Source organism: Urocitellus parryii, chromosome 12 (assembly GCF_045843805.1).
Source record: "Urocitellus parryii isolate mUroPar1 chromosome 12, mUroPar1.hap1, whole genome shotgun sequence".
NCBI classification, from domain to species: domain Eukaryota; kingdom Metazoa; phylum Chordata; class Mammalia; order Rodentia; family Sciuridae; genus Urocitellus; species Urocitellus parryii.
This window is the reverse complement of record NC_135542.1, coordinates 92896705-92921547: the sequence shown is the minus strand read 5'-3', so window position 1 is coordinate 92921547 and position 24843 is coordinate 92896705. Positions and strand designations below refer to the sequence as shown.

General features: G+C 41.3%; 1 protein-coding gene across 1 annotated transcript; it reads right to left on the bottom strand.

Annotated features, from left to right (window-relative positions):
- Nucleotides 1-1206: 1206 nt before the first annotated feature.
- Actg2 (actin gamma 2, smooth muscle) lies at nt 1207-23889 on the bottom strand. The gene is made up of 9 exons (XM_026397432.2): nt 23830-23889; nt 15613-15774; nt 14311-14439; nt 9025-9135; nt 8675-8759; nt 5610-5771; nt 4639-4830; nt 3127-3308; nt 1207-1415 (listed from the first exon to the last, which is right to left on the bottom strand). The coding sequence occupies exons 2-9, from the start codon at nt 15736-15738 to the stop codon at nt 1272-1274; spliced, it is 1131 nt and encodes a 376-aa protein (XP_026253217.1). The 5' UTR covers nt 15739-15774; nt 23830-23889; the 3' UTR covers nt 1207-1271.
- Nucleotides 23890-24843: the final 954 nt, after the last annotated feature.

Below are 24843 nucleotides of genomic sequence, written 5' to 3'. Positions count from 1 at the left end.
TTAAAGGAGGCTATCGTGGAGCTGGGGTTGTGGCTCAGTGGTAGAGTGCTTGCCTGGCATGTATGAAGCACTGTGTGTGTGTGTGGGGGGGTTGATCCTCAGCACCACATAAGAATTAAATTGAATAAAGGAACTGTATACATTAAAAAAAAAAAGAGGAGGCAGTCATGTGAGGCTCTCGACACAGTGCCTAGCATGTTATAAGTACAACTAACATTTAGTGAGTACTTTAACATTTAGCTTTATTTTCTCAAAGCACTCTCTTTAAAAAATATAATATGTGGCCTTTTAAAAAATATTTATTTATTTTTATGTGGTGCTGAGGCTCAAACCCAGTGCCTCACATGTGCAAGGCTAGTACTATACCACTGAGCTACAGCCCCAGCCCCTCTCATAGCACTTTCTGGATGCTTCTGTTTGCCCTCATGTCATTGTGATACATGTTCACATGTTTGTCTCCCCTTTTATGCAGTGATATCTTGATAGGAAGGAACTGTCTTTGTGAGAAACATAAATCACATGTGGTCTTACCCAGGAACTCTACATGCCCAAAATTCAGCAACTACTTATAAAAGTAGAGAATTGACCAAGGGCAGGGGACAGAGAGAAATATAATATGAAGCAGATGGGAGAGGAAAAAAGAGAAGGGACAAAGAGATCGAATGAAGAAAAATAAAAATTCTTCCCAAGGGTGCTGTTCCTTTCTTGATTAATTTTGGAGCCAAATGCAACCCAGTCTTCAATGACAAAGGACCTGAGAGATCTTAGTCCCATTGTGAGTTTCCTTTTCTAAGTACAAATAACCATGTGTTTGAGCCACTTATGTCACATCCTATATGACTTGGGTTTGTGTGCTCTAGTGGATTGCCCTTGCGTATGAGGATTTACACCTCTGAAAGCCCAGGTTTCTTAATGCCCCAAAGTCATCTAGCTCATATTCTTACTTATGTTCAAGGAAGAGGAGAAACGATGGTACAGCTTTGGAGTCAGATATACTTGAATTTTAATCTTGGTTCTGTGTAATCCTCAGCAAGACTTCACTTCTCTGAGTCTCATTTTTGTCTTCTATAGCACAGGGATAAGAATAGTATCTAAAGTACCAAAGGAGCACTGTGTAGACTAGAAATAATTTGAGAAAAGCCCTTAGCATTGTGTATGTGACACAGCCCAGGAAAAAAAAGAGTCCACATAGAGAAGTAAGGCTTGCAGGTTTAATGTTTCAGTAACTGGTATCAACAGTCTCAAGAGAATCCTGAGAACCTGTTGTGACTTTAGAAGCACTTCCTGTGGACAATGGAGGGTCCTGCCTCATCGTACTCAGGCTTGCTGATCCACATCTGCTGGAAGGTGGAAAGAGAGGCCAGGATGGAGCCTCCGATCCAGACTGAGTACTTCCGTTCAGGGGGAGCAATAATCTGCAAAAAGTAAATGTTTGAATCATGATCAGCCCCCAAGAGCAACAGGCAAGGAAGTTGAGCATGATAGTACATACCTGTAGTTCCCCCGCCCCAGACCTTAGGCAACAAAAGAAAAGAACCGGAAAGGAGGACCAGAAATCTTCTCACCATGCTTCTAGACTGCCCTGGGAAAGGGCGGCCTCCATGATCAGAAATGAACAGGATAGACATTGTGGTAGACTAGATATATCTACTTCCCCACCCCTCCTTCCATCCTCATGGTAAAAATGCTTGCTGTACCCTGGTGGCTGTTTCTCAATGTAGATGAAACGGGCACCTCAGACCTGTTGAACCAGAATCTGGGGTGAGGCTGGGTGTGGCATCCTGGCATGATGCCCTCCATGTGGCAGGCAAAGTAAGTACATTTCTCCTGAAGTTCTGGGTGGGAAGAGCCTGTAGGTTCTTGGCAGTTTTCTGGTGACCTGCTTTGCTACCCTGTGATGAGTACCTCCACCAGGCCAGGGAAGGCCCCAGCAGCCTTCCTTTCTGAGGAAAATTCTTAGAATTGTGACAGAGAACACATCTCCATCAGGCCTACTCCCCCAAGACCACCTTTATTGTGAGAGTAACTTTCCAGCAGTTTCTTCCTATTCCCAACTCTTTCTCTAAACCTATTAGCAGGAAAGTTCCCAGAAGCCCTGGAAAGGTAGGTATGATTGCTTGGAGACCAGAGGCTAGGGAGAAGTGGTAAACAGGTGGGCTTCCATTCTGCTGAGGCTCAGGACTTAGAAATGCACCCTGGGGAGAAGCAGTGTAGAAGTCCAGAGGCAGGATGAACAGTGGATCAGAGCAGCTTAGCCAAGAAATCAGGAATGTCAGCTGGGCACAGTGGCTCATGCCAGTAATCCCAGTGGCTTGGGAGGCTGAGACATGAGTTCAAAGCCAGCCTCAGCAATGGTGGGGCGCTTAGCAACTCAGTGAGACTCTGTGTCTAAATAAAATACAAAATAGTGCTGGGGATGTGGCTCAGTGGTTGAGTGCCCCTGAGTTCAATCCCCAGTACCAAAAAAAAAAAAAAAAAAAAAATTTCAGGAATGTCCCTGAGAATTTTTAGTGGCAGCCAGCCCCATGAGCAAACATTCCCTTTTTAAATTTTGACCTCCTCTAGGATAACATCCAAACCCTTGTAAAACTTTAAAGACATCTTAACTTTGCCTACTTTCTTTTTCTCTCCTTCTATTTCCCTCCTCGCAACTTCTTCCTACACTGACCCAATATTCTTTTTTGTTTGTTTTTTTTCTTGGTACTGGGGACCAAACACAGGGGTACTTTACCACTGAGCTACATCCTCAGTTCTTTCTTATTCTTTATTTGAGACAGGGTCTCACTAATTTTCTGAGTCTGGCCTTAAATTTGTGATCCTCTTACATCAGTCTCCTGAGTTGCTGGGATTACAGGTATGTGCCACCATACCCAGCTCAATATTCTCTTTATCTCAAATTCTTTCAATTTATTCTTGTATGACATCCATATGACAAGAGTTCATCCATGCTAAACATGTCTCTAGCCTATCAGGTCTCAAGAAACATAATCTGCCAAGATGAAATTTGCTCTAGACCTGGCTGCTGCTGAACCCAAGAGAACACCAGGTTCCTGTGCCTGGCAGCACTTCCCAGGTAGGCAGGTCTCTGTGCAAAGAACAGGAAAAGGTATCTAGGGCAAGACTCACCTTGATCTTCATGGTACTGGGGGCCAGGGCTGTGATCTCCTTCTGCATCCTGTCAGCAATGCCAGGGTACATGGTTGTGCCCCCAGAAAGGACATTGTTGGCATACAAATCCTTACGGATGTCAATGTCACACTTCATGATGGAATTGTAGGTTGTCTCATGAATTCCGGCAGACTCCATGCCTAGTGACGATTACAACACCCATTGTTTCATAAACACAGTTCCAACTCCTCATATGATCCTTCTGCTGCTATTACAACTGCCCTAGTTCAGACCCTTAGTCAACTTCCCACCTGGATTACAAGAGCAGAACCCCAGCTGGTCTTGAACCCTGCTTTTAGCTTCCCCCTGTTCTAACTGATCTTTCACACTGTTGACCACGGCATATTTCTAAAGGGATATTTCCTCTTACATACCATCTTTTTATAAAACAGTTTTATTGTGATAAATTCACATAGCATAAAAATTCCCTATTATAATATATTGTTCACAATAAAACCCATCAATTTGTACAACTATAGTGCACCAATAACGATGTGGAAGAATATATTGTTCAATATTTTTAGTGTGAAACCATCACAATACAATTTTAATTTGATTAAAATTAAATCAAATTTAATATTCTCTTGGGGGACACATTTTTAATGCCCCCTAAAGAAACCTTCTACACTTATCTTCCTCTTATACATCCCTAAGGAAAGTAATTACCCTTGTGTTAAATATTACTTTATAATCTTTGTCTTAATACCATCTGGTGGGTTCTATCATTATTTCCAATTTATAGATGAGAAAATTAGAACTTGAAGAAGGGAGTTAAGTTCCAAGGTTACAGGATTTGGAGGGGCAGAGTTGGGACTTAAAACCAAGTCTGATCTCTTTCCTACTGTAGATATGTCCCAATGACCTAAATGTTAAAGTGATTGGAAAATGTCCTGACATGTGTAGTGTATTAATCTCATTCTTAGTTTCATTTTATATTCTCTAACCTGTTTTTCCTTTATCTTTTTCTTTTTAACTTTTTCTAAGTTGTAGATGGACACAATACCTTTATTTTATTTGTTTATTTTTATGTGGTGCTGGGGATGGAACCCAGTGCCTCAAGCATGCTATGCAAGTGCTCTACCCCTGAGCCACAACCCCAGCCCTCCTTTATCTTTTTAAATTTTTTTTCTTTAGTTGTAGATAGACACAATACCTTTATTTATTTATTTTTATGTGGTGTTGGGGATCAAACCCAATGCCTCACACGTGCAAGGCAAGTGCTCCACCACTGATCGACAATCCTAGCCCTGCTTTTCCTTTATCTTGATTTCCTGGCCCTTTTATTTAAAATTAGATTTTATCCAGTTGTTTGTTTATATAGTTTTTATCCTTCCTGGAAAAATATGTATAAATAATAAACAAAATGTCCATGACTTCCTGGTATCTCTCTTTTCATACCTCACCCACCCTTCACCTTGAACCCCTCTACCCAGCCCTCTAGATCAGTGAGCAGGGACTGAAAGTCCTCACCAATGAAGGAAGGCTGGAAGAGGGTCTCAGGGCAGCGGAAGCGCTCATTGCCAATGGTGATGACCTGCCCATCTGGCAGCTCATAACTCTTCTCCAGGGAGGAAGATGAGGCTGCTGTGGCCATCTCATTTTCAAAATCCAGGGCCACATAGCACAGTTTCTCCTTGATGTCTCTCACGATTTCTCGCTCAGCTGGGAAGAACAGAAAAGACAGAAAGTGGGTATTCTGTTTGCTAGCTTGTTGTGCCACTGTGATCACCTTGAAAACCTCCTTATATCTATTTTGAATTCAGTCTTAGGATGATACCCGGATTACCCCCAAAGAAGGTCAATGGTCTCTTCATCCCATGTAAAATTGTCCACTTTTTTCTAAAAAGGGAATACAAAAGCTTTATTCCCAAGCAACACTTCACATGGGATTTCCTCCTTGTTCTTATCACCATCCTGATAAAGCCTTCCTGAGGGCCCTACAGGGCACACTTCCAATCTAGACTCATTTGCCCAGTAGGGCTGTGTGGTGCTCTCTTCTTAGAAATTCAAATCTCTTTAGTTACAATTTTCTTCAGACAAACCCTAGCACCCCTAGGTAATGAAACGCACCATCATAACTTCACTACCATTCAGCCTTGTCAAAACCCCAGGTCCCAGTGTGACACAAACAGAAGCAGCAGGTCCCTGATGAAGGAGGGAATGGTGGAAAAACTGTAATGGAGGGGTTAGGCGAGTGACTCTTAGAACAATTGGGCCCAAGTCTTGTCCCCAGGCTATCTTTATTAGGAATTTTTCTCCTTCAATAAGCCTGCCTTGATTACCTGGTCTTGACCAGAGGCATAGCCTCAGTTTAGGGTGAGTCTGCCCCAAGAGAATTAGAAGACACTGGACCATAGAATTCTTCTTAGTCCTAAGAACTTGCAGTCCTACATTAGATTTGGTTCTGAGTTCAAGTCAGAATCAGGAAAGGGGCTGGATACCTGTGGTCACAAAGGAATAGCCTCTCTCTGTGAGAATCTTCATGAGGTAGTCCGTGAGGTCGCGGCCAGCCAGGTCAAGGCGCATGATGGCGTGGGGTAGGGCATAGCCTTCATAGATGGGAACATTGTGGGTGACGCCATCCCCTGAATCTAGGACAATGCCTGTGGACAGAGAGAATGGGCAAATGAAAATCTCATTCTGTCTTTCATTTATTTTTTCTGAGATCTGTTACCAAATGATCTCAAGCTAATATATATCCCTTTAGTAATTAAGAAAACTCACCCACCATGAGAATCATCATTCATATTTGTGTGTGTATATATCAGGTTTTTTTCTCCCAAATGAGACTATAGGCCTCTAGAAGGCAACTGAAATCTCTCTTTTTCTTGGATTCTTTGAAATACATTCATGGTAATGCACACTTGTTGATTTGCATTCAATCTAGGCTACATGTTCTTGAAGTGAGAGTGGACATCCTTCAGGAGTCAAATTAATACATATGTACCTACAATCAGAATGTTAAATCTGGAAGGAATTATGAAAACCAATCAATTTGAAAGGGATTAACATTCTCTACTAATGAAACTTTTATTAAACCATGAAAGGAAATAAAATTTCTCTACAAGAAATCCCTCTTGATCCAACAGCAATATTCTAATTGATGGGGAAACACTGCTAGATCAACATTTTAAAAAACATTTTATTTTATTTTTCACTTAGAATGATGTTTTATTTCTTTTCTTCATATTTTTTTGTTGGTCATCATCATTATTATTATTTTTTGGGGTGCTAGGGATTTAACTCAGGGGACTCAACCACTGAGCCACATCCTCAGTACTACTTTTTGTATTTTATTTAGAGATAGGGTCTCACTAAGTTGCTTAGTGCCCCACTTTTTGCTGAGGCTGGCTTTGAACTCATGATCCTCTTGTCTCAGCTGCTGGGGTTATAGGCATGCGCCACGGCACCTGATTGGTCACCATTATTTTTTAATATTGTCCTGGATGTTCTAGTCGATGTAGTAAGACAGAAAATGTAAATACAAAATATTATTACCAAAAATAAACAGAATTGTCATTATTTACATATGACATGGTTTTATGTTTAGGAGACTAAATGTACCAACTAAGAAACCATTAGACCATAATAAGATGGTTTGACAAGGGCCAGATGCAAAATAAATATTCAGAAACTGGTAATCTGCTCTTGTACACAAAAGTTTTGTTTTTTTTTTTTTTTAATTTTGCAAATCTTTTTTTTTATTGTTGGTTGTTCAAAACATTACATAGTTCTTGATATATCATATTTCACATTTTGATTCAAGCGGGTTATGAACTCCCATTTTACCCCGTATACAGCTTGCAGAATCACATCAGTTACACTTCATTGCTTTACATATTGATATACTCATGTCTGTTGTATTCTGCTGCCTTTCCTATCCTCTACTATCCCCCCTCCCCTCCCCTCCCCTCCCCTCTTCTCTCTCTACCCCCACTACTGTAATTCATTCCTCCCCCTTGTACTGTTTTTCCCTTTCCCCTCACTTCCTCTTGTATGTAATTTTGTATAACCCTGAGGGTCTCCTTCCATTTCCATGCAATTTCCCTTCTCTCTCCCTTTCCCTCCCACCTCTCATCCTTGTTTAATGTTGGTCTTCTTCTCGTGCTCTTCTTCCCTAGTCTGTTCTTAGTTACTCTCCTTATATCAAAGAAGACATTTGGCATTTGTTTTTTAGGGCTTGGCTAGCTTCGCTTAGCATAATCTGCTCTAATGCCATCCATTTCCCACCAAATTCTATGATTTCACCATCTCTAGCAGTCAGAGAAATACAAATCAAAACCACCCTAAGATACCATCTCACTCCAGTAAGATTGGCAGCCATTATGAAGTCAAACAACAATAAGTGCTGGCGAGGTTGTGGGGAAAAGGGTACACTTGTACATTGTTGGTGGGACTGCAAATTGGTGCAGCCAATTTGGAAAGCGGTATGGAGATTTCTTGGAAAGCTGGGAATGGAACCACCATTTGACCCAGCTATTCCCCTTCTCGGTCTATTCCCTAAAGACCTAAAAAGAGCATGCTACAGGGATACTGCTACATCGATGTTCATAGCAGCACAATTCACAATAGCAAGACTGTGGAACCAACCTAGATGCCCTTCAATAGATGAATGGATAAAAAAAATGTGGCATTTATACACAATGGAGTATTACTCTGCATTAAAAAATACACAAAAGTTTATTATGAAAAATTTTAGGATAAAAACTAGAGAAAACCAAAAGGTCTGGCAAAAGAGAAGTGGTTAAATAAATAAACAATGAAGCTATCATTCCATGACTACCATGTGTCCAGTAAACATGATGTTTATGTCATAAAATCAAGTGCAAAGCCCAGAATACAAAATTGTGTGTGCTATGTATTTCCTCCTTGCTGTCCTTATCACATGCAGTGAAATGATCTTTTACTTTTATCTCTCCCCCATTAAACTGTTCGCTCCACAATGGCAGGATCTGTTTTACTTGTTGTGTATGTCCATGGCCTAGTACAGAATTTGGCACATTCTAGAGAGTAATGATAGATGAGTGAATGGATAAATGAATGAGTTCATGATGACTGAATGTTTGAATGATATTGATGAAAGCTGTCAAGTCCCTATTAAGGGTCATTTTGTGTTGAGGTTCTGTGTTTCCTGAATATCCTTCCACAGCAAGGTCACATACATATAACATCTATCATCACAGGTTCTACCTTTGCTAACTTTATGAGGTAGAACATTCCAGGGTCATGGGATGTGTGTATAAGTTCCTGGAATGCTACCATAAGGAACAGCCCTCACTGAATGTGTGTGCTAGTTATGCTTTGTTCATGTAAATTCTTTCCAACTCTATGAAGTAAGCTCAGACCCAGCATTTCCCATAGGCATTCCTATCTGTTATCTCTAAGCATAATTTTCTCCTGGACTTTGGCTCTTCCTTTAATTGTTCCAAGCAGGATCCTCTGCAGGAGGTCAGCTTGCCCTTACTTCCCCTGAAATCAGAAAGAAAGAAATTACAGGGCTACTTACCTGTGGTGCGGCCAGAGGCATAGAGGGAGAGCACAGCTTGAATGGCAACGTACATGGCAGGGACATTGAAGGTTTCAAACATGATCTGAAAGGACAGTGAAGAATAAAGAACTATCTGTCAAAAATCACAGCACCTTTTGGGCTATAGAACAGTTTGTAATCTTATTAAGGTTAGGAACTAAGCCAATTTGGTACTTTATACTATTCCCACTTCCTATAGGCCTTGCCCTGGGCTATATAGAAGGCCCTCAAAACAGTCTGTTGCACTGATGTATGAAGGGGAGAAAGTATCTGATTTGAGCATCCATGTTGCACTCTTGTGCCAGACCTCAAGTCTTGCCAACTCTTACCTGGGTCATCTTCTCCCTGTTGGCCTTGGGATTTAGTGGGGCCTCTGTAAGCAGGGTGGGGTGCTCTTCTGGTGCTACCCGTAGCTCATTGTAGAAGGAGTGATGCCAGATCTGGTTGAGACAAAAGCCAGATTAGACCAGCAGACTCCCAGCAGGCTGGAAAATTCTAACAAGCCCCTGTAAGGGGAGTGGATGGGTTGGATCTGGAGAGGAGAAAGGTCAGCTTTGGGATTTCTAATTAACATTTAAAGGACATATTCTTTCTCAACAGGGCCCCAGGCAGGCCAGCCCTGGGGCCAATATACTCTGTGTGTTGATTATTTCCATTGGACTTTCCTTCTTCCCGTTTCTCCTTTATCTCCTTTGCTTTGTGCCTCAAAGGAGATGGGCATATTGTTCATCACTTTCTGAATTCTGTGTTTGGCCAGTGGAAGATTCTAGCAAGAGAATTAGAGAGTAGGAGGAGGGAAAGTGGTCAGGGCATTTCTCCTGGCAATGGTGTGGTCCTCCATGAACTAGTGGGTAGCTCCTTTTTCAGGACTTCAGCTCTCACTGGGCTCCAATGACACTGCTCTCCCCCACCTTGTCCTTTCAGACTTAGGGGTGTAAGAGCTCTCACTGTTTCTGGCACTTGGGTGCTTCAACATCCCTTTCTGGTTACCTTAACCCTGCTCACATCTTTTTTTTTTTTTTTAATCAATTAAAAGAAAGAGTATACTGTCTCCTGGTGGGAACCTAACTGATATCTGACTAGGCTAATTGGTGCTTAGTGCAGGATTTCTCACCCCAGCACTGTGACATTCGAGGTTGGATAATTCTCTGTTGACTGGGCAGACCTGTACGTTATAGGATGTTCAGCAGCATCCTTGGTCTCCATTCATTAGATGCTAGTAGCACCTTTCTATTTGTGACAATTAAAAATATTTCCAGACAATACTAAATGTCCTCTGGGAGGCAAAAGATGATACAATAATAGTCTTTATTTCAGAGAAATTTGGTACTAGTGTCAGGGAGATGGGGCTTTGGTTGCCTTCAGAGGTAGGACATAGGGTCACTTGGTCCCCTTGAACCCATATATTTGTGAACTTTCGTAGGAGGATGCTAAGTGTAATGAAGGTAGATGTGAATCAGACATGGTGCCCAGTTCTTTGGAAATCTGAAGGGATGAAAGGCAGTCAAAAACACAAACTGCAAAGACATACCAAATTGTTAGGTTAAGAAAGAGGCAGGAGTTATCAAAATCTGGGAGATTTGAATGGGTCTGAAAGCAAAGAACGTCTCCAGAGGTGAGGAAGAGCATCTGAGGCAGAGGAAATGGCACAAGCAGAGGCCCTGACTTGAAGGTTTAGCAGGATCATGAAAAATAGCAATTGGTCTTAAAAGGTGATGTTTCTTAAAATGTGCCCCTGGATGCTCTCTCTCAGCATAACCTAACAGGTTCCTAGGCTCTATTCCAGACCAACCAAATCAGTATCTTTACATGTGGGTCCAAGCACCTGCACTTCATTCTATTTTATTAACAAAGTATTGTATCCTAAAAGTTGAAAATATTTATAATTCAAAAAAAAAGAAGAAAAAATTATTAAAATATCCCAAATTTCCATCAACTAATAACAGTCAAAGTTTTGTTTTTTGTTCTGAATCTTTTCTTTATGTATTTTAAAATTTGTTATTATTATTTACTTATTTCATATTATTATTACTATACTATGTTCAAATTTGTTTTTATAGCATAAATAACTTTCTCTTTCATAGTAAATATTCATTTTTAGTAAAGTAAGGAAACATTTTTAGTGCTTCAATAGTTTATCATATATGTCATATATTTAATCATATTACTATTAGAGTGTCTGATTTTTGTTTATAAATGATCCTGTAAAAATTATCTTTGTGCACTTTACATTTTCTGTTTTGAATTCAAGATGTTTTACAGAGAAGAATCCTAAATGTGGAGTTAGGGAACTAAAAGATGTGGCAACTGGGAGACTATTTTCTGTGACCGACAAAAGTTAAACTCTTTAAGAATAAGTAGGGGCTGGAGTTGTGGCTCAGTGGTAGAGCGCTTGCTTAGCATGTGTGAGGCACTGGGTTTGAATCTCATCACCGCATATAAATAAATGAATAAAATAAAGGTCTATCAACATCTAAAAATTTTTTTAAAAAAATAGAATAAGAAAGGGCTGGGGATATGGCTCAAGTAGTAGCACACTCGCCGGGCATGCGTGAGTCACTGGGTTCGATCCTCAGCTACACATAAAAAAAAATAATAATAATAAAATAAAGATATTGTGTCCACCTAAAGCTAAAAAAAATAAAACAAGAATGCAGCTGAGCATAGCAGTATAAACCTGTAATCCCAGTGACTTGGGAAACTGAGGCAGGAGGGTCTCAAGTTTGAGCCTCAGTAACTTAGCAAGACTCTTTCTTAAAATAAAAAATGGAAAGGTCAGGGGATGGAGCTCACATGTAGAACACTCCTGGTTCAATTCCCAGTAACAAAAAAAATAAATAAATAAGAAAGTGGCTATTTTGCTTAAATTCAATGTTTTCACTCTTAAAATATTAAATAATTTGATAGGTAAAAAATAACATCTGGTTGCTTTAATTTCAAGTGTTTCAAAATGAGTTTTAAATCTTTTCAAATTTGCAACTTTTTATAATTTCCATTTGACAAATTACCTGTTTATGTCCTTTATTTGTCTAAGGGACATTTTGTGGTTTTAATTACCAATTTGCCTTAGCTATTTATATTAATCCTTCATTGTACTTTAGTATTTTTTACAATTTGACATTTGAATTTTGATTTTCTTGATATACTAGAAATTATGATTTTTTTAAGAAGTCAAATTTGTCTTTTCTCTACGAATACTTTCACCAGAAAACCGATTAAACATGCACATTTACTTTTTAAAATCATTTATTTATTTATTTATTTATTTGGTACCAGGGATTGAACCCAGGGGTGCTTAACCTCTGAGCCCCATCTCCAGCCCTTTTTTTAAATTTTTAGAGTGAGTCTTGCTAAGTTGCTTTTGGCCTTGATAAATTGCTGAGGCTGGTCCTGAACTTGTGATCCTCCTGCTTCAGCCTCCCCAGCCTCTGGGATTACAGGTATATGCCTTTGTGCCTGGCTATTCTTTGAATTTTTATATTTAATTTTCTATTCAGTTGATATATATTTGGTATGAGATAAGATTCTTCAGCCCCTCAAATAACTAATCAGTTGTCCCAGAGTAATTCACTGAATGATTTTTTTTCCCTCTAGTGTTGGAAGTTTCATGTATCATATAATCCCTTTTTACCTTTGTGTTGGCATCAAATTGTTTTAATTTTTATAACTCATATTTATATTTTAGAATTTGGCCGGTCTCACTAATAATTTTTCTTACTCCTTTTGTTCTCATAATCTTTGCCCATTTATTTCTCTAATCATTCTTTATGACTATTTTGCATAATTTTTCTTGCACTGGCAATGAGTGTATAAATTATTTGGGGGAAATTTGGCAGCCTTACCCTATTTAGTTTTTCTTTTTAAGGCATGTGTTATTATTATCCTAGAGGCTTCTTTGAAGGGTTCATACATTATCACTACTGTAAAAAATATTTTAGTTCTTATGTTTTCAAGTTAGAGATCGTGAGATATATATAAATAACAAATGTCACTTTCTCTTTAGCACTAATCTATGTTCTAGGATTATATTAAATATTCACCTAATTCAATCTCCAAAGCAACCTAATGAAGGAAATATTTTTATCTTCACTTACCAATGAAGAAACTAAGTCTTAGAGAGTGGGATTTGCACCCAGGTCTCTCTGATGATGCTGGTGTCCATGATCTCCCTCACTTGACTGTAATGTGAAAGCTATTGCATTTTATGTGCTTATCTCATATCCAGAGCAACCAAATCCAGGATTTAGAGAATTACAGATTTCATCTCAATATTCTTCATTCCTAATGGCAGTCTGCTCAATAAGCTCTCTGTTACCTTTCAAAAGACGATCATCTTAGACATTTTATACTCTCACACAACTGTCAGTGGAATTGATTGAAGGAATATTAGAGCCAGGCACAGTGGTGCATACCTATAATCTCAGCAGTTTAGAGGCTGAGGCAGGAGAATCCAAAGTTAAAGGTCAGCCTCAGTTACTTAATGAGGTCCTAAGCAACTTAATGAGACTGTCTTAGAATAAAAAATAAAAAAGGGGCTGGAGTTGTGGCTTAATGGTAGAGCACTTGCCTAGTGTATGTGAGGCACTGGGTTCAATCCTCAGCACTGCATATAAATAAATAAAATAAAGGTCTATTGACAACTAAAAAATATTTTCAAAGAATAATAAAAAGGGCTGGGGATGTGACTCAGTGGTAAATTGCCCCTGGGTTAAATCTGTAGTTACCCCTCCCCCAAAGAGAGAATATTAGAAAGGCTCTGTAAGCATTTTGCACACATGAGTTTGTTTGTCACAAATGTTAGCATTTTAAAAATGCTCTCTCTTTACATTTTCTTACACAAAAGAACTTCTTGAAACCCCCAGAGTCCTACTTAAGATTTTCATTAAAGAATCATGATAATAATATAACATCAATTCACCTATCTGAAATCAAAACAGAGAAAATAAAAAGGGAGAGAGGATTATTTGCATCTCTGGAGGTAGCACCAGCATTTTATTTTAGGTACCAGGAATTGAGCCACATCCCCAGCACTTTCTATTTTCAAATTTGAGACAGGGTCTCACTAAGTTGCTAAGGCTGGCCTTGAACCTATGATCCTCCTGCCTCACCGCCCCTGCCCCCAGCCCTAGTCACTGAGATTACAGGTGTGTGCCATTGCACCCAGCAGCGCTAGCATTTTAACAAGGGTGAATATTGACTGGAGTGAAGGTAGTGAAAGGAGGACACTGGAAATTAGATATGGCCAGGTCCTCAGATGCCATGACAGGAAGTTAGGAACTTACTGTTGTTAATGAGGAGCTACTGACGATTCTAGAAGATGTGAATGACCTGAGCTGATGTTTCTAGAAAGAGGAGCTTTGCAGCAGGGTAGAGAATAGGGTGAGTGAGGGCCGGAGATAAAGAAAGCAGTGGGAAGCCATTGCAACAGTCCAGGGAAAGAGGCTGGCAGTGTAGGTTGGAGAAGTTATCATGGGGGATGGAAAGAAAAGAAAGAAGGAGGTGAGAACATTTTCAAGGAAGAGTTGTCAGGGCACAGTGGGTTGTGAGATTCTAGGGTCATGATGATGGATCATTGTTAAAATAAACACAGGGGGATTGTGGGGCAGTCCAGATACCTTCTCCATGTCATCCCAGTTGGTGATGATGCCGTGTTCAATGGGGTATTTGAGAGTCAGGATCCCTCGTTTGCTCTGAGCCTCATCCCCAACGTAGCTGTCTTTCTGGCCCATTCCCACCATCACACCCTGCAAAAGACAAGGAAAGAGAGTGAAGCTGATGAAGGCTTCCTACAGAGGGATTCAGGCACTAGGCTAACTCTGGAGAAGGAAGAGAATGAGAAAAAGAGCCCCCCAGATACAGGACAACAGAAGGTAAGGGTGGGCAGACACATGTGAGTGTGGAGGTGACAAGAGGAGGAGGTAAGTGATTTCCTGTGGGCTGGTTTTTCTTCTCTCTCCTAAGACAATGTCATTTTTTTTTTTTTTAGATAAAACAATGCCCATCCATACACTTTTCCTCCCTCTTCTCCCCCGGCCCCCTCACACCCGCCCCCGACATGTACTTGCTCTCCTTAAGTGCCCTATGCTTGTGCTCCACACCTCCACATCTTGCTTGTGCTCTCCTTTCCACTAGCTGGAATCCTCCTGAGCCTCTGGTATCTCTTTTTCTATGAAGCTTTCCCTTTCCCAGATTCCTCTCTGCCTATTATTTCCCTTTGGTGAAATATTTTTGCCTCTTTCACAACCCATGATCTCAAGTTAGTTGTGTGTCATCTTCACAAAATGCAAATTTCTTAAAAGCAAGAGGCTTAATAAGCCAATCCCAAAAAACCAAAGGCCAAATGTTCTCTCTGATATGCTAACTCACAATAAGCAGGGGTGGGGGAGGATAGAAGTACATTGGATCAGACAAAGGGGAATGAAGGGAAGGGAGTGGGATGGGAATAAGAAAGACAGTAGTAGGAATTGGACCTAACTTTCCTCTGTTCTTATGTGAATACATGACCAGTGAAACTCCACATCACGTACAACCACAAAAATAGGAAGTTGTACTCCATATATGTGTAATATGTCAAGATACACTCTACTGTCATGTATAACTAAAAAGAACAAATAAAAATTTTAAAAAGCAAGAGCCTTATTTAATCTCATGTATCTTCATTCCTCCAAACCTAGAAACTCCCAAAACTTAAGCCCAGACATAACACATCATGGTATGACTGATAAATATTGGTTTTGGCATGGGATAATTCTATTTAAAGAGTTGCACTCTATCTTTGGTCAGCAAACAGCCTCCCACCCCACCCTAGCACACATGTGTACACACACACACACACACACACACACACACACACAGAGCATAGATTCCACAATGTGGCTCATAGTGGTTCAAAGTTTTGGATCCAAATGAGCACAAACCTGGTGGCGAGGGCGGCCCACGATGGAGGGGAAGACAGCCCGGGGGGCATCATCTCCTGCAAAGCCTGCCTTGCACAGGCCAGAACCATTGTCACACACAAGTGCTGTAGTCTCTTCTTCACACATGGTGAGGGTAGCTGAGTGAACTGAGGCCTGGAGCACCTTGGGGTTGTAGGAGAAGAGAACCCTTCAACTGTGAGTCAAATCATATTATAAATATCTTCTTGGTTTGGGGATCTTGTATCACGTGCAATCAGGGTCCAGTTCTAGAAAGGGCAGGTGTGGACCTGGCTCCCATTCTCTGCCAGTTGGGCTTCCTCCCTCTACCCTGCTGTTATGAACTGATTTGTGTCCCTTCTCAAATTCCTCTATTAAAGTCCTAACCCCAGTACCTCAGAATGTGACTGTATTTGGAGATAGGGTCTTTAAAAAGGTCATTAAATGGAAATGAGGTCACTAATCTAATATGGCTGGTGTTCAATATGACTACTCCCACAGAAAGTATATCCTTATAAGAAGAGAAAATTAGGACATGGATTCATGTAGAAGGTGGACTACATGAAGGTAAGGGTGAGAAGACAGCCATCTACGAGCCAAGGAGACAGGCCTCAGGAGAAACCACCCTGCCGACACCTTGATCTTGACCTCAGACATCTAGTCTCCAGAAACATGAAAAAATTAATTTGTATTGTTCAAGTACTCAGTCTGTGGTACTTTGTTATGGTCATCCTGCCAAAATCAGCTTTCATCTCATGGAGTGAATCACTAAAAAACTTGAAGTTTAGGAAAAGAGTTGAAAAAAATTGCAAATACCTAACAAAGGGTTATTATTTACAATATACAAAGAACTACTACAAACCAATAAGAAAGTAAATAGCTGAAAACAAAAAATAAAGACTGAATAGATAATTGACAGAAAAGGAAATGCAAATACTCAACAAAAGATGCATTAGCCTCTCTACTTACCAGAAAACATGCAAATTACAGAAGAACATTTTCCACTCATAGTGTTAAGATTCAAATTTTTATGATAAGTGTTGGCACTTTTTAATTAGGAAACACAGGATGCACAATTTGAAACTACCCAAATATCCAAATAATGGAATACTGTACTATTCTGTACTGTAGTTAACAAGGCATATCTATATGGACTAACATGGGTAGACTTTAAAAACCATTCTTGCTGAAAAGCAAATTGTAAAATAGAACATGAAGCTGAAACCATTTATGTGATTTCTTTCTTTTCCTTTTTTTTTTTTTTTTTTTTGGTATCAGGAATTGAACCCAGGGGCCCATAACCACTGAGAAACTTCCTCAGCCCTTTTATATATTTTATTTTGAGACAGGGTCTTGCTAAGTTGCTAGGGTCTCCCAAGTTGCTGAACTTGTGATCCTTTCCTGCCTCAGCCTCTGGAGCTGCTGGGATTACAGGCATGTGCCACTGCATCTGGCTATGTGATTTCTTTCTTTCTTTCTTTCTTTCTTTCTTTCTTTCTTTCTTTCTTTCTTTCTTTCTTTCTTTCTTTCTTTCTTCTTTCTTTCTTTCTTTCTTTCTTTCTTTCTTTCTTTCTTTCTTTCTTTCTTCCTTTCTTCCTTTCTTATCTATCTATCTATCTATCTATCTATCTATCTATCTATCTATTTACCTATCTATCTATCTATCGGAACCACGAATTGAACTCAAGGGCACTTAGCCACTGAGCCACATCCCCAGCTCTATTTTTGTATTTTATTTAGAAACAAGGTCTCACTGAGTTGCTTAGGGCCTCCCTAAGTTGCTCAGGCTGTCTTTGAACTCACGATCCTCCTGCCTCAGCCTCCTGAGCTGCTGGGATTACAGGTGTGCACCACTGTGCCTGGCTTATGTGATTTCTTTTTAAAGCATAAAAGCATTATGTATTTTCCATGATTCCTACTTGTGGATATAAATATATAGCAAAAATTCTGAAAGGCTACCTAACAGGTCATTGTGATTGCCTCTGGGGGTGGGGAAGAGGACGGGGAAAGGAGGTGCTGGGTTATATCTGTAATGATTTTTAACTTTTTAAGGAGACTGCATTCACATATAGCTTATATAAACAAAAATCAATAATATATTAAAGAAAAAAGACACAGTAGCTATCTGTGAAGACTACAGTCCTAAGGGTACAAGGACTTCGAAGAGGACAGGGAGAGAGAGGAAGGGAAGGAACTTCATGATGGGACTTGCCGTCTGCTGCCTCGACAGATGGAGAAAACAGAATTCCCTTCTCCATGATGAGGACTAAATCAGTACGATGTGAATTGATGAAGGAATTAATTTTTCCAACATTGGAGACAGTCTTTCTTCCTTCCTGCCTCTCTTCCTTCTTTCCTTTATCCTCCCTCCCTCCCTCCCTTTTCTTTTTTTTTTTTTTTTTTGTGTATGTGTATGCCAGGGATTAAACTCAGGGGCACTAGATCACCAAGCCATATCCCCAGCCCTATTTTTGTATTTTATTTAGAGACAGGGTCTCACTGAGTTGCTTAATGCCTCACTTTTGCTGAGGCTGGCTTTGATCCTTCTGTCTCAGCCTCCTGAGCTGCTGGGATTACAGGCATACACCACATGCCCCAGTGCCTTCCTTCCTTTTTTGATTAAACACAGCATCTAACAAATTCTTGGCACTTGGTGATTAACAAGAAGCAACAGGACCTCAGGGAGCAGTGAGCAGATGGCCCTCTAGCTGAGACACAGGGGTAGGGTGCAGTGGACTGGGAAAGACCCCAGCAGAGAGGGCTGCAGAATGTGTGACCACAGGTGGCTCTGACAGGGAGAGGAAGAGAAAGGTGCCCCAAATGGCCTTATGCTGAAAGTGGATGGTGAAGACCATGACTAAAACAAAGAGGAGACAGAGTCTCAGACCTGTGAATGCAAGGTCAGAAAGGATATGGAGGGATGCAGCAGAAGCTTATTAGAGCAATTTTAAGATGAAAATTCTGTTTAAGGTAGGACTCCCGATAGGAGAGGCCTTTTAAAATCTGCTTTGTTTCTGTCTCTGTTGATCCTCAGAACCCCGAAATGGCAGTGGAGCTCAGTCTCATCTTTCTAGCCCTATGGGGCCCAGAAGAGAATAGCCCTATTGATAAAGCCATGTGGCTAAGCAATAAGACCATTAGGCAATTTACAGCTGGCTGAGTTTCTGGCACTGAAAGGTGTTAGTTAATGGTGGATATCAACCTGGAGGTGGCAACATGCCTCAGAGCTTTACTCTAAATCTTTCCCCAGGTGACATTTTTATAAATGAGTTGAATGAAAACAGAGAGTACCAGCTGATTGAATTTCTGGATAAAACAGAACTAGGGGAGAGAGTAATATTAAATAGTTTGGATGGAAGAATCAAAATCCAAGAAGATTCAAAAAAGCAGAGAAAATGAGTTAATCAAAGAAGATGAAATGCAGTGGGGTAAGTAAGAGGTTCTACATGTGAGTCTCAATGACCAAACTATGAAAGCTCTTGTTTAGCACCTGTGAGCAGGACCTGGTGTCTTATGGAGTGCCAGCAATGCTATGACCAGGATTAATTGACTAATTTTACATTGCTGAGGAACCTAGGGCCTTGCACAAGCTTGGGCAAGCACTCTACCATGGAGCTATATTTCTCCTACCCTGTGTCCATTTTTCGGGCCCACTTTTACTGGTCAGGGTATGGAGAAGTGAGTTTATAATCACTGCTATTGAGGGTCCTATTGGCCTGCTTTTCTGAAGGGGAATTTTAAAATACTTATGAAAATCCTTAAAAACATACATAAATTTTGGTTGGACAAAAAACACTTCTAAAAATCCCTTCTTATGAACCATCACATGTCTCCTATCACAGTTTTTTTTTTTTTAAAGAGAGAGTGAGAGAGGAGAGAGAGAGAGAGAGAATTTTTAATATTTATTTTTTAGTTCTCGGCGGACACAACATCTTTGTTGGTATGTGGTGCTGAGGATCGAACCCGGGCCGCACGCATGCCAGGCGAGCGCGCTACCGCTTGAGCCACATCCCCAGCCCTCACAGTTTTTTTTTTTTTTAATATTTATTTTTTAGTTGTAGTCGAACACAATACCTTTATTTTATTTATTTATTTTTATTTGGTTCTAAGGACTGAACCCAGGGCTTCGCACATGCTAGGCAAGCACTCTACTACTGAGCCACAACCCCAGCACACAGTTTTTTTGAAATAGTCAAAATTGGAAACAACCCTAATGTTGAAAAGTTACTGAATAAGTAAGTAAGTTTATTAACAGGAACCCACGTACAATAGCAATATATTTAATGCAATGAAAAAGGTGCAAGTTGCTTTGTTAGGTGAAACACCACAGTGTACTCAGTGTTTCCACGTTTGGTGAAATGTGTTTTAAGTTTACGAAATGGGGTATTCTTCATGTATACAGCATCATCTATTTAATCCACACAATGCCCCTGAAATAAGCAATTTTAAATCCTATCTCATAGACTTGGAAACCACGTTGCACAGAAGTTAAAAGAACTTGTCCAGGACCTCCCAGGCCTGGCATCACCCCAGGACAGGTCTGAAGCCTGAGGGTGTGTTGTCCACACCACTTTGGTGAAATTGTCCTAACTTCTCCATGTTTGGTGTTTTGCTTCTGCCTGCCTGTTCCTCTAGAGCTGTTGGCAGCAAAAGCAGTAAAACAAAAGGGTCTGTGTTCTTTCCTCTCTGTGAACCTCTGAGCTCCTCCTCTGTCAGCACCATATCTGAGTTGACATTTATAGCCCCAGCATCTAATTCACAGGTTAGTGCAGAGTAGATGCTCAATAAATGTCGGGTGACAATCTCATCACTTGGTGGACCCATTCCAGTCCTAATCTGCTGTGCCCCTTGGATCCTCAAGTACTTGATTTGAAACCACATGGACACAGTTTTCTCTTCACCAGCTGGCCAATTCCAACCAGTGGTCCACCCTGAAGGGAAGACAGCGTCCAAAACCAAAGGGTGGCAGGGAGGTAAAGCTGTAGCTCTATGACTGTCTTGCTCCAGAGCCCCCTCAGTCCTTCTCTCAGGTGTGATTTATAGTTCCAGTCCCTCTGGCTTTTCAGTTAACCCTTTGCCTCCCTCCTGATGTTCCACATACACAGACAGAATCAGAGCCTCCGACTTTGTTTCCAGGCAGTGTGGCTGCTGAGACAAACCACAAAGCAACTTAAAACTGTCAACAGGACCATTCTGCAGCACTTCAGGTGCTTTAAATCTGTTTCTGTTAAACCAAAGAAGAAGTGAGGGTGGTGACAGCAGGGTGAGGGTTGGTGGCCTAGAGCGGAGCCTCTGTGGGACCCCACAGCACCCCGGGAAGAAAGGCTCTACCCTGGAGTCAGACTCCTGGAATGTCTCTGCCAGGGAAATTCTAACCCTTCCTCAGCTGCTTTCTGGTAATCTGTGGCTAGTCTGGAGCATGTCAGCTGAATCAGAGCCAAAGTCACTGTGGTTTCCTGGGGTCACAACCACTTTGTGCTCGAGGGAAGCTGAGCGGATTGTTCTGGCTCTTTCAGCACACGATACATCTGGACTTCATTGAGGCTTGCATGGAGTTAGAAATGCAGCTTTAATTTATTATTTTCCCCCAAAGGTGGCCAAAAACCCAAACTTAATGAGTGCAAATAATCTCCTCACTCACCCATCTCCCTGGTCAACCCTGACTCAGAGGTGTGAAAATCCCCCCTCCCTACCAGTCTGAAGGAACAAGTTTGACCACAGAACTCTCACATCTTCTTTCTTTGCCCTTATCCTCCCTCCTGGGACACCCTCCCAACACCCTCGTCCATGTGTCCGTCCTGGCCTCCAGTTTCCTGCTCTGGAAATGATAACATCTGTCTCACAAGATGATGAATCCAATGAACTAACACGAATGAAAGTGCTGTATAAATTGTAAACCAAGGTAGGCTGTTTTTGTACAGCCCACAAGCTAAGAATTTTTTTTCCATATTTTTGAACTGCTGGAAAAAGATCAATAGAGTACTGTTCCATTTTACATAAAATTCAATTTCAATGTCTACAAATAAAGTTTTATTGGGACACAGAAATGCCCACTCATTTCCATATTATCTATGACTGCTTTTGTTACAATGGCAGAGTTGAGAGTAGTTAAGACAGAACTTCAGGCTCACAAAGCCTAAAAATATTCACTATCTGGAATACTACATAAAAAGCATATAAACCCCCATTGTAAAGGGCACACAAAATAATAATTCTTATTAATTTCTCTTATTCTTCTCTATCAAAATTTACTCCTGGCAAATTCCTTGCATGTATTATTTTGTCAAATGAACCCCAATATTGTCTAAATATAATGCTCCAATAAAAAAAGAATTCCTAGGATGGAGCTTGTCATATTGGAAAAGATTAAGGTTTGAATTTAAGCCAGTTTCAAAATACATTTTCATTTTAGTGGACAATTTTGGCCCCCAAAGGAAGGTTTCTTGATGGTGGAATTTCACACCATAGTTGGGTATATATTTGGGGTGAGGGCTTCAAATGATTATTGTCTGCCCCTTCCCTAACATATATAAATACTGCAATAGTTTGGATTTTTTAAAAAAATAGCTTGCTAGTTTCTCCCCTGCCACACACACATTTTTAATTGGTGCATTATAGTTGTACAGAGTGGTGAAATTTGTTGTTACATATTCACACATGAACACAATGAAACAATATAATTTGGCCAATAGTTTGGATGTTGAATATCCCCCAAAGGCCTATGTGCTAAACATTTGTTCCCCAGAGTGGCATGTTGGGAGATGGTAGAACCTTCAGAAGGTGGGGCCTAGTGGGAGGTCATTGGGTCATTGGGTCATGCCCTTGAATGGGACTGTGGGACTCCAGCCTCTTTTTCTCAGTTTCCCAGGCCTTGTATAGAATTGCACTGCTCATGGCACATTCTCTAGCACCTAACCATCTCCATCACGGGAGGCTCTGCCTCTTTCTAGCCCAAGGTCTAGTCTGAAAGTGAAACCCACATTTAGATAGTAAAAGTGGGTGCTCAGAGCCTCCCCATGCAAAGTATGGTCCCAGACCAGCAGTCTTAGCATCATCTAGGAGCTGCTTGGGCATACAAATCATCAGTCCCACCCCTAGCCTACTAAATCAGAATCTGGGGTAACTGTGGGGTGATCTGTTTTAATAAGCCTTCTAGGGGATTCTTATAGTCTGAAGACTTATGACCAGGCCCTGACCATGTTAGTCTGAGTGCTGCACTTTATATATTTAGTCCTTACTACAGAGCTAATTAGTATATTGTTACCATTACCCCATTTTATAGGTAAGAAAACTGAGGTTACTCACTAACTTTGGCTACCAGTCTGCCTCCAAGGCCCTGTACCATGACACCAACCTGCCTCAGCTGTTAAAAAAGATGTTAGTGGATTCAGACCACAGAAATGGAATTGGCCTCTCTATCTCACTTCCTTTTGATTCTTTGTGCATGTGTGTGTGTGTGTGTGTGTGTGTGTGTGTGTGTGTGTGTGTGTGTTTGGGGCACCACGGCCTTCACAGGTTATTTTGCAGATGAGTGTGTGTGAGTCTTTCAGATGAGTTGCTTAGCCTCTCTGGACTTCAGTATTCTCATTAGAGGAGAATGAATTAATTGGCTTCAAAGTGCCTTCCAGCCCTGAAACCAAGGACACAGGACACTTGTCCCTACCTTACCCTTGACTTTTCCTCATCTACAATGAACCTAGAACTTTCAGAGATTGAGAAAATTCTCTACATCAGCCATCAGCCAAGCAAGCACAAACCAAAGAACAGAAAGACTTACTTGGAGAATGAAAGAAAATAACTTTGTATTCCCAACATAGACATCTTATGGACACCAGGACCATCAAATACCCTGAGAAGATACTGTTTTTCTGCAAAATATCTGCTTTCCTAAAACACCCTCCCAGACATTCTGACCCATGACAAACGACATCTGAGTGAGCCGGGCAAATAGAGACTACAGGCGCCACATCCCAGCAGCCTCCTGGCCTAAGAGCAGGGAACATGGTTCCAAGCTGCCCCTGCCCCAGGATGCTCCCTGGCCAGAAATGGCTTTTCCTGGCAGGCAGCAATGTGCTTGCAGGCACTGCTGCCACCAAGAGCCTTGATGTTTGTGACCTGGGCCAGCGTCATGGAAGCCAGGCCAATCTGGAGGCTCCTCCTGCACCCAGAGGCCAGGCAGCCCCAGAAAGGAAGAGGCTGCAGAAGCTGTGTGGTACTCACCGAGGGTGTGAGAGGTCCTTCTCCCAGTGACTGAGGGCTGCTGTGTCTTTGGCAGAAATACCAGAGCAATATAAAACCCCAGAGGCGGATCTTCTTTAAACAGAGTCCCTAAAAAGGCCAGCTGACGGTGTGTTAGCAATATTACCATATAAGGTGGTTTTTTCAATAAATTGGCCTTGGGGGGGGTGTAGAGGAGGGGTTGGTAGAGTGAATTATCATTTGAAAAATGTATGCAAAAGGATTCGAATGGCAACAGCCCCAGTGCTGGTGGATTTGTTCCTTTTAGGCTACACTTGCATAAACAAAACTCACACCAGGCCTTATAAGCTGCCCAGAGCAAGGCCAGATGCCGCTCTGCTCCCGGAGAGAGAACCATACCAAGAATGGCAGTGGGCCTCTCCTGTCCACACCTCCCTCCTCAGGCCTGCTACCCACTGCCCTGGGGTCTGCCCAGGACACTCTTTCAGTGTCCCCAAAATGGGCACTGTTGTGCCTTATCTGAAGCAAGCCCAGAAAGCTAAAAGGAAATACCATCTTTACTGGGGAAGGGATCTCATGTGCCCTATTTGCTTGCTGCCCTGGACTTTCATTCTCTCCTGTTCCTTGCTGGATTACCTCTACTTGTCCCCAAATTGCAGGCCAAGGAACCTGCTTCAGGGTTGAGGCATACCTAACAAGACTCTTAAGTCTCAGAAACTTCCAGAATTCTGTGGTTCTTCCTCCTCTTTTTTTTTTTAAAAAAACTTGTGTACTCTCCCTGGGGAGTTGTTTCATGTCCCTCAACATCAGCTATCAGTTCTGTAGCAATTCCAACTCCATGATGCCACAGTCCCAACACCTCACACCTGATCCAGAAGGAAGGCACCAACTGCCTATTTATTGGAGAGCTCCATCCTGGTGACTCTACTCTTCAAGCTCAGCTATCCAAAACTGACTGAGTTTCCCGTATCCACAAAGCCACTGTGTCTCCCCGGGTTACCTCCTTCTGAGTTCTTCCTCACAGTCCTTCAATCT

Coding starts and splice junctions, on each gene's coding strand:
- Actg2 (XM_026397432.2), bottom strand. CDS start 15,738: ATGTGTGAAGAAGAGACTACAGCACTTGTGTGTGACAATGGTTCTGGC. Junction 5,772..8,674: donor TGCCTCTGGCCGCACCACAG/GTAAGTAGCCCT, acceptor CTCTGTCCACAG/GCATTGTCCTAGATTCAGGG. Junction 1,416..3,126: donor CCAGTACCATGAAGATCAAG/GTGAGTCTTGCC, acceptor TACTTTTTGCAG/ATTATTGCTCCCCCTGAACG.